This window comes from Xiphias gladius, chromosome 11 (assembly GCF_016859285.1).
Source record: "Xiphias gladius isolate SHS-SW01 ecotype Sanya breed wild chromosome 11, ASM1685928v1, whole genome shotgun sequence".
NCBI classification, from domain to species: Eukaryota; Metazoa; Chordata; class Actinopteri; order Istiophoriformes; family Xiphiidae; genus Xiphias; species Xiphias gladius.
The window spans coordinates 15,026,604-15,036,305 of NC_053410.1; the positions used below are offsets into that span (position 1 = coordinate 15,026,604).

At 44.3% G+C, this 9,702-nt stretch overlaps 2 protein-coding genes across 5 annotated transcripts in view; one reads left to right on the top strand and one right to left on the bottom strand.

The window, feature by feature from the left end:
* Window positions 1-7,040, bottom strand: part of antxr1d (ANTXR cell adhesion molecule 1d) — a 27,152-nt gene extending 20,112 nt beyond the window's left edge. Inside the window, exons 1-2 of one of the 2 annotated variants that reach the window (XM_040138814.1) lie at window positions 6,946-7,040; window positions 2,114-2,469 (exon numbers count right to left, since the gene is read on the bottom strand). In XM_040138814.1, coding sequence (XP_039994748.1) covers window positions 2,114-2,268 — 155 coding nt within the window. In that variant the 5' untranslated portion in view covers window positions 2,269-2,469; window positions 6,946-7,040. Of the gene's footprint in view, window positions 1-2,113; window positions 2,470-6,897 lie in introns of both variants that reach the window. The other variant, XM_040138815.1, reaches the window with a different exon arrangement.
* prdm8 (PR domain containing 8) lies at window positions 4,065-8,668 on the top strand. 3 transcript variants are annotated; one of them, XR_005708352.1, is made up of 5 exons: window positions 4,065-4,176; window positions 4,979-5,198; window positions 5,608-5,836; window positions 6,148-8,040; window positions 8,132-8,668. XR_005708352.1 is itself a non-coding variant. In XM_040138816.1 (4 exons), the coding sequence occupies exons 1-4, from the start codon at window positions 4,166-4,168 to the stop codon at window positions 7,239-7,241; spliced, it is 1,554 nt and encodes a 517-aa protein (XP_039994750.1). In that variant the 5' UTR covers window positions 4,065-4,165; the 3' UTR covers window positions 7,242-8,668. The 3 variants fall into 3 exon arrangements, 1 of the variants encoding a protein (XP_039994750.1); XR_005708353.1 differs by having other exon boundaries at window positions 6,148-7,407; window positions 7,782-8,668; XM_040138816.1 differs by having other exon boundaries at window positions 6,148-8,668.
* The last annotated feature ends 1,034 nt before the right edge of the window (window positions 8,669-9,702 follow it).

Below are 9,702 nucleotides of genomic sequence, written 5' to 3' on the forward strand. Positions count from 1 at the left end.
GCGCCACGCTCCCCAGGCTCTTCCTAAACTTTTTGAAGCAAAGGGTAAAGACTGAAGAGCGGCTGACAGATGTTGCCGTGGACATCTGAAAGATCATCAAATGTGTCGAAACCAGAGCGAAATGTCACTCAACGTGTCCACCTCACAGCTCGTAGGTAGTGAGCCTGGGGCAGCCGAGGACACACAGCAAGCTTTTTTTTTTAAACCATTACCTCACCGTGTTCCCAAATGTTATACACAGATACCACAGTGTTTAACTGTGTCACCACAAAATCACTGCACTCAGTCGTTCGAAAACATAATCTATTCTTTTGACATTACAACCGGTTATTCTTCTACACAAATCGGGCAACAAATTCAACCATACTTTCTGTTTTTTTTGGGTGCTATTCCCTCTCTCTCTCTCTCTCTGTCTCTCTCTCTGTCTCGCTCTCTTGCTCTGCTCACTAAGCATGTTTCGACGTGTTTGGCTGTTCTGTGTCCATGTACATAATGTCACTTTGCAGCTCGAACCAAGATAGAACAAAATTGTCAATTATAATGTCTGAGCAGCCATAAACAGTTGCACAATCTGAGACTGCAGAGAGATTGCACGTGGACAGTTACTGGTACAATCACGCTTACACAGCCCAGAGAGGAGGCAAAAACCTCCTCGAAGCCTGAAAAATCTTACTATTATGAGATTTAATAAGTCATGTATGTTTGTCGGGGCTGTGAGGCGGCTATCGAGTTCCAGGTGATAAAAAGGGTTGAAAATGGCATAATGATATTCAAAGACTGATCTGGTTCTAGTCTGAGAGTTGGTATTAGTGTTAGAAATAGGGTCATGGGCTTCTTGCTGACTTAGACCTAAAGGTTTAAGTCTCTGATATAAATCAGGCTCGGGACCTTTGTTTGTCATTCTTCCTCTCTCAAATCTCATTTCCAGTCAACCCTCTACGGACTCTAATCAAATAAAGATAGATGCTCAAAAAGGAAATAGGGTCATTTTAGGATCAGCTGAAGATCAGGGTTAGGCGTCTATATCTTTAACGATATAGTAATATCACTTGTATATACAGCAAAGTTTATAAGGCGTACTTTAAAAAGGGCCGTAAACTGCGATTGTAAGATAAATAAATTTTAGTTGAGATATTCTGTTGCCTGTCTCTGGAAGGTAAATGGGTGAATTACCTGTTGCCAGCGTCATTCTGTTGAAATGAAGAGCTAGTTAAAAGGCACAGCAAGTTATGCTGCAGGAACATACACACTATCCAAATGGCTTTTTCAGAACTTGGCAACCCCAATGTTGTTGCTTATTACTGATCTATAAAGCATTTATACATATCTTGTTAACCAGTAGTAGCGTTATAACTTATAAACCGCTTATAAAACATCTCTTAGAAAGTGATAGGCTGCCAATATGCATGTCTTTTCTTTTTCTTTCTTTTTTTTTTGCTGTTTTTGTTCCATAAAAAACGTCAACCTACTGAGATTCAGTATTGAGAAATCTAAAACAATAAAGAATGGACCCTGCCTCTAGTCACTACATGTCCGGCCCTGGACATAATCGGCTCACAGTGGATGGAGAGAAGAATAGTTGGAAAGATCACCGGGCCACATAGCACCACTGTGGGGCAGCTGCTGCAGCTGTGTCCACAGGCGTCGTCAGCCTGAAACTCTATCCATCCCGCTCGCCCTGCCCACATCCCGTGAGTAAAGCCTCTGCCTCGCCACTGTGAACCGGACGAAAAGAAAAAGCATGCCCTAATGTCCGAAATATTCTTCCTACTTCAAATACAACGCTGTATACCGTCGCTCAAAAGCACTCAAAGATAAACAACGAGGGTTAAATGGTTTGGGGCTCGCAGTCATGCCATTAAACAAGAAAAGGCTATCTCATTTAGACTGATTTGGTGATTTAAAAAAAAACAAATAACATTTGATTAAGACTGTGCTTCAGATTTTACCAGTAAAAGCTTGTAGGTTTCTTTGCTTTCGTACCGTTACAACAACAGAGACGTGGGGACTGAATCCGACCGATGCGCTCCGCGTTTCCAAACAACTGGGCGGTTGCATGGCGATGCGCAGCGACGAGAAACTAACCAAGCCATAAATAATATCGGACACTCACTTGTCCAGGACAAAATAGAGGTCGAAGGCGCCCTGACAGGACCTCTCCTCCTCCTCCTGTTGCTCTCCCCGCAGCTCTCCTTTCACCGAGGCATCGAGAAAGAAAAGTCCCAGCAAAGCCAAGGCGAGGAGCATGCGAGCCTGTGTCCTCGCCATCTTTCCCGGTTACTGTTTACTGCTCCAACACTGCTGACAACTAAAGATCTTCACATTTTCTCTCTGCCACCTGTTTTCCGAATCGACCGTGTGTGTGTTATCGCCTCGTTTCTCGGTGTTCCGTCGTCTTAGGTTGAGCGCATTCAGCCCACAGGAGTCTTGTTCGGCTTAAGCCGGGCTCTCCAAGTCTTTCTCTTTCAGCTGAGAGGGAAAAAAAAAAAAAAAAAAATGCACTGAAGCAGGGCAGTATGGAGGAGAGGAGCGACACCCGAGGAGAGATACAAAACTCCACTTTTTCCACAGGAAAAAAAAAAAGAAAAAAAATCATGAAAAGTGTTGAGCAGATATCTACTGTACAGATACAGAGCGTTTAAGGATGGGGGGGGGGGGTCTAGTGTCTTTGAAATGGCTTAGTCGGGTTTTTTCACACGATTAGATACATTTCAATTCAATACGTCTGATGCAAAGTTTCTCCTCAATGTTTTTGCCTTATAGTTCTTGGGATTATTCAGAATTCAAATCAAACGAGCAGGCCGGTTTCCCGTAGTCGAGGATTTGAAGTTAACACACCCATCGTTGTGTTCCTTGTTTTGAATAGGCCCGGTCAATTTGTAGGCTCTTTTCGCAAAAAAAAGTGAGGCCTACGCAGCCTCAGGAGTTTCGCCTCCACGTGAAAAACGGAGGAAGAGCAAATTGACCCATTGGAGGGATGCGATGCCGAAAGGTTTTCAAAGCGCGACTGCGACTGTCATCAAGATCCGAGGAAATGTTATCTCACATAAAAGCCCATTTTTTCAGCCTATAGTGTCACTGTGCCGGAACCAGACAGTTGAGAGTGCGATAAGAGGGACTCCCCGTCAAAAGGCTTTCATGTGTTCCCGCTTTCTCATTGTAGAAAGTTGGCTCGATAACCACCAGGCCATTTACCCAAACCAAAGCTCTGATGCAGAATAATCCATTAAAAGCTCATTAGACAGAAACATTTAGTTTATGAATAATGCATCTGCCCGGTGGCGAACCCAGACCACCCGGCATCGTGTCGTGTAATTTAGCCAGGACAATTTCCGACACTCGTGCGGGCTAACTCTGCTGTAGCTGGACTCATTGTTTCCAGAAGCGTGACCAAAGACGGTCCCGTCTTTCGCGTAAAGAGTGCACGCGCTGAAATACAGTCTGGATATCTGTTGCGCGAGGTGCAATCAAATGAGTGACTTTCCTTTAACACCACGGATGATCCGATGCCAGGTTAGCTCCAGGGACACATAATAATGACTTTTTTTTTTTTTTTTTAATCTGACTAAATGCAGGCTGGTAAAGGCCTGTGTGAGGTCTACTGCCCCCAGGTTGTGTTCCTCTAAGTTTCTGGTTTCGGGAAGTTTGGGAGCACTATCTCAAACTGCACAATTACGCAGGAGAAACTTGGCACATTATGTGTAAAGCCTGAAAATATTACTCTTGTCCGTATGTGGTGCACAGTATGTCTACGCCAACCAGCTGCGTGCGGGCTGTGTTGTATTAATAATCACGCTGTTAACACCCTAACATGTTCATCACTGGCCAAATTATCACTGCTCTCTCCAAACCAACGCCCATTTCTCTCTCCTTCGTGGAAAGGGCTGTAGAGATCAGGGAGAAGGGAGAATGTGCCATCGGACTACATTCAAGGCGTGTGTGCGCGCGTCTGGCTGCGTGGCCGCGCACGTGTTTATATCAATGCGCAACGCTTCAGTGCGCTCACTGAAGGGGGATAAGTGGGAGTGGGAGAGGAGAGGGACGACAGTACGGGGGAAGATTCAGCCGGATAAGACACTCGTCACCGAGAAGCGAGAGGGCATCGTTACCGAGGTCCGCCGCACCAGCCGCAACTTGCTGCCGCACGGCGCAAACATCCCCCTCCATGTCCAGCGGGTGAGTCCACATGCAACAGTACTAACGCACTTCTGCTCCGCTTTCTGACCAGGGATGCGCGGTTTTTTTTATCTCGAATGTCATTACCTCAAAGTGGAAAAACTGGAGGTTTCAGATTGGCACCGGATCAATCTGCCGCGGTCAGCTGTCAACATTTTTAAAAATAAAACCCTGAAAGATGCGATGCTTTTTTTTTTTTTTATTGACCAGAGAGAGTCAAAATCAATAGTCACGTTATCATCGTACGTTAATATTGTTTATAAATTAGGAAAAAACGCATTGAACTTAATCCTGCGCGCAAAAGGAGGCAGTTGGGCTCCACGTCAGATGGGGAGACAAAAGGAGAAACCGACTGAAAAACTGAGACAAAGGACGTTAGAAATCATTTTGCCTCCACACCGGCTGCGCCTTCTCCACAGTTGGGACGCTTAATTTTTTAGCAGAAAAACATAACAGAGGCTGCTGCGGCTGCACTAATGATTTTTTTTCAAGATTGCATGCGAGACAATTCAGCGTGGGTTTAGAGCATCTGAATTCAAATTGGCTGACTGCACGTCAGACACTAAAACCCGTGTTTTACTTCACATGGCCCTATTGCTCCCTCTACATTTTGTTTGGCTAAAACAAATCATTACAAACGTGTATTAGTTGTTACAATTCTCGCGATTTAATTCATATTCTGTTAAAAAATCAAGTTAGGCCTCGTGATTGTAATCTTGAAATCATAATAATTCTAAACTATTCTAAACCTGCATTGTTGACCTTTTCTTGAACTAATAACACGCCTTGCATTTGATTGCAGTTTGACGATGGATCACACTTTCCTGCCTCGGTCCATCTGGACCGGTGACAGTAAATTCCTCCAGCATCCAGCGGACCTCTACAGCAGTGTGGTAGTTACGCGCAGCATCCCCGCGGGCACGTGCTTTGGCCCATGCGTGCTCCAAAACACTTTCTACGACACCATCGCCTTCATAGCGCAGAAATCCTGCGACAGGAGAGCGAAGTCCTACGTGTTCAGGGTGAGTCGTACAATCTTACCGGCATCTCTCAACAGCTTTGCTTTGGTTGCTTATTCTATAATTGAACGTGGGCCAGAAGCCCCGTGAATTCATGGCCATTGTATTTTGAACACGAGATTTGTTTGTCCATTTTAATTTTGTCTGAATTTACACATTTATTTACCTTGTTTATTTTATGTGACTATATTTTTTATGTTGTTCGTGAAGCTGCTTGCTTGGGATTTATCACAAAGGGACCAACACGTAAATTAAATTAAACAATTAAAAGTGCCACGTGGTGACAAAATTCTGACAGATTGACATTTTAAATTTTGATTATTTTTAGGAATTCCAAGATGGCTTGAAAGACAGAAATTAGAATGGGATAACTTGGGAGCTGGGGTAAAATGTCAATGACTCCTGTCAACAGGTGGACCCTGAAGCCATGCGTAATTCCGCGCTGGTGCTGTCCTGGCTGCGGCTCGTGCAGGCTGCGCGCAATGCAGAGGAGCAGAACACAGAGGCCTTTCTGAAAGCGGGTCAGCTGTACGTGCGGACAACCCGGGACATCCGGCAGGAGGAAGAGCTGCTGGTGTGGTACGACCAGGAGCTGTCTCACCTACTGGGCTTCACAGACATGACCAGGGGATCAAGTGAAGGTGAGACGCGGCTCTGTAGTGCGAGTGCAAGGTCAGGACACCGGTCCTCTGTGCCTCGCTAAAAGGACACTAAAACGTGAGCTTTAATTATAGAGCCCATCTACAGCATCATGAGCGTCTTCCGATTTAAAAAAAAAAAAAAAAAAAGGATCGGTCTGAGTATTTTACTGCAGAATATGCCATTATGTTTGGACTTCTGTGAGGATGTAAATTTAAATTTAAATTGCATTTCGCTCCAAAATACACGATGATATGTCATGTCTGGATTTATCTGTGCATAGTCACATGATGCGATTTCTTGTCTCTTGTAGAATACAAATGTGGCAAATGTGACCAGGCCTTCAAGAACGAGTATCCTTTCTTGGCCCACTGCCGATTCTTGTGTACTCAGGTGAAGAGTGACTCCTGGAGCCGCGAGATTTACGGGCACAAGCATGTGGAAATCAAGAGGCAACGCCGAGTGACGGATTTCCACAACATCGCCAGAGATTTGGAACAGAAAAAATCTAACAGCAACGAGGACGCGGAGATTTCCCCCAAGAGAAGGAAATACGAGGAAACCCTTTATCCCAAATGGCGGAAAACAGTTCTGTTAGAAAAAACGAATATTTCGAATGATGATAATATTACACAGCTGATAAAGGGCTGCGACCAGGCAGCTGGGGATGCATCCTCCTCTGCGGGGAAACTGAAAGCCGATAAGATCAAACCGGGTCATTTGGGATGTAAGAGTGACGCTTTTGCTGAAGTGGGGGAAGCCAAAGAGACTTTTACGCACGGCAGAGAGATGGAGCCACGATCGGCAACGGGGGAGAGCTCTGGTGTGCACTCAGGTAGCAGCAGCGCGTTTTCGCTGGTCCTGTCCAACAGCCAGGGCGAGCAGAAAAGCGCTTTCTGTAAACCGAGCAAAAGGACTTCTCCCATTGACCCCCAGGCGCACCTCAGTAGCGCTGCAACAGCCCCCTCTAGCCGCCTAGAGGAGATGACTGATGCGTTTACCTCAAGGACAGTTACGGGATACAACAATCTGATGGCTTCCAACATCCTGAGCGGTGACTTACAAGCTGTCCCCTCCCCGGTGGCAGTAAACAACGCTTTCCATTACGCACCGGAGCAATGGTCCAGGAACGTCGGCGCTCAGCTGCAGTCCACCGCCTCCCTCACGATCCTTCCGCCGACGTTCACCTCGTTCGGCGTGTCGGTGCAGAACTGGTGCGCCAAATGCAACCTGTCCTTCCGCATGACCTCCGACCTGGTCTTCCACATGCGCTCTCATCACAAGAAGGAGTTCGCGGCGGAGTCCCAGGTGAGGAGGAGGAGGGAGGAGAAACTCACCTGCCCGATCTGCCACGAATACTTCCGAGAGCGGCACCACCTGTCCAGACACATGACTTCTCATAACTGAAACAAGAAGGGACAAAAAAAACTCTATTTATTTCCTAAATGATGCTCGTATTTAACGCGTTTATACTCCAGATTAGGTGTATAACAGTGAATGTAGGTAATTGTAAAGAAAATAGCAAGACGGACACACATGGCCACCACAGCCTGTCCACTAGATGACGATATAGGTACGTGTAAGCTGATCTCACTGCAGTTTGTTGTCTGGCCTGTAGCCCTGTAATGTTAGGTTGATGATTATTTTGTGCCTTATGGAGCTCGGAAGGGAAGGAAGACAGAGAGATCTCGAGGACAGCCCAAGATTGTCATAAATGTCTCGACGCAATTCTCTTTATCCGCTTTTCTTTGCTCTGACTTGTACAGAACATATGGATTTGGTGTGTTTGCACATTCCTTTTGAAATCTAAAATTATGAAAATCAAACAGGCGTGTCGAGTATTTTATTCCACCCTCACGTTTGTTCAAATCAGAAAGGGTGTCAGTTTTTGTCTGTTCCAATAGGCGGCGACTGAGACCAAGTTCTCTCTTTTTTTAGCCTCTATAGCCTAATGTCAATCAGACATGTTTGCTTTGTGGTTGGAGTGTCCTGAATGATGCCAGGAATTAGCAATTTGTAGGAAGAAAGAATAGAGCTGTGAGAGATCTTTTTGTTCTCGCTCAGCTCTCAGGCACGACTTCACAATATGAGACAAAAATGTGTTGCTTAAAAGATGCTTCAACACCATATCAGCATTTTGTTTGGGTTGTTTCACCGACACATTTTATCGTGCGATTTGAAAAGAAGAAAAGAAAAGCTGAAAGAGGTAAACAATCAGAGGTTGATTTCCCTTCCACCACTCTAAAATGAAATCAAGATGTAGTTTAAAAAGTTTCATGGTTGTCATTCATCACCAGACCTGGATGGAGTCCACATCAGCCCGCTGCCTTGAATTTGTGATTACACGTGTATCCACCAGCAGTGAGCAGCTTACATCCCATGTAAGCTGTCAGGCTCCGTCTCTGTTTCGGGTAAATGAGGTGGGAAGACGGCATGGAGTTCATGGGAAAGTCAAGCCTCGACCCTGCCCAGTCACTCTTAAACGTAAGCGGGGATGTAAACCCACCCACGCCACTGTCATCTACTTTTGTTTGATTAAAAGAGTTTATCCTCCCAGTATCTGCATACCAAAACCTGATTAGACTATCAATAGTTGCCTTCGAGGAGTTTTAAGAAAAATATAACAGGTTTCTTTCATGGGTGGACAAGAACTGCACAAAAACACCCTGCAAAAATGTGGGTACACGAGCAAATGCACTGCAACATGTTCATAATCTTTCAATGAGTTTCAGAACCTCATTTATTTTCAGGTATCCAGAATAATATTTGTTTCAAGACTAATATGAACTTATTGGCTGAATAAAAGTTCTAAAAGTTATTAGGAAACTGGTAAAAGTAGATTTTGTTTTCACTCTCTAAAGGAAAAATAAGATTTTTAAACAAAATATCCAGTGGCCCACGTGATTAAATGAATGATTAAGAGGCATGGTGTCGCTTTATTAAAACCATGTTCTGATGAAGAGAGCCATTAGCTCTCTGAGCTCAGTAACCAAGTGTGGAAGGAGCCAATTCAGCCCAGGCACAGAAAATCCTCTGTTGTCTAATAATGGCTGTATTGCTCTCCGTTAATTGAACAGTCATCATGTGGAAAAACAAATATTGTTCTTGGTTCCCCACTTGCCTCGTTTCTTTTAGACATATTAGGCTCTGTACACGAGCCTAGACTACTGTGGTTTTCTCGGCTGGAGCTGACCATTGTAAGTACTCTCCTGTGACTGTGATTGCGGTTGACATTGGGTTCACTTTGTAATAGCAGACTGTGGGTACGGACTGTAAAAGGAATCGGTCAGGAAATGAGGAAAAAAATGAACCTGGATGTGTACATTACAATTGGGCCAGCCTACTTTGAAGCTTAAACATCTATTAATGCAAACATGATTTATAATAACCCTTATTAAAGTCATCATCATAATTTCATTGGAGGTTAAAGGGTTGATTTGTTGAAAAAAAAAAAGGTTTCTAGCTGCAGAACATTTCCACTTGTTCAAAATGGAAAAAGCAGAATCATGCATTTGGTATTTCAGACATCTCTCTCTCTCCCCTCATCTGTCTCTCTCTGTAATCCTCAAATATGGATTAAAGATAATCTTTTTAGGATTGTAATACTGCTTATCATAACAAAGCAGCACGCTTTGCCAGTGAAAACTCAGCTGCAGGCCACACTGTCTCTTATACTCCTCCTTTTGCAAAACACCCATTTAATTCAACTATTGTAATAAAAGGCTATAAGCATGTTCATCACAGTTTTTATTGCCAAGCTAAAATGATAGGATTTCATTTTTTATATTATACTGACTGGTTTAATAAACAAAACACCCACCCACCCCAGCCTGGAGAGTTTTCATGTTTTATTCTCTTACAACACTGA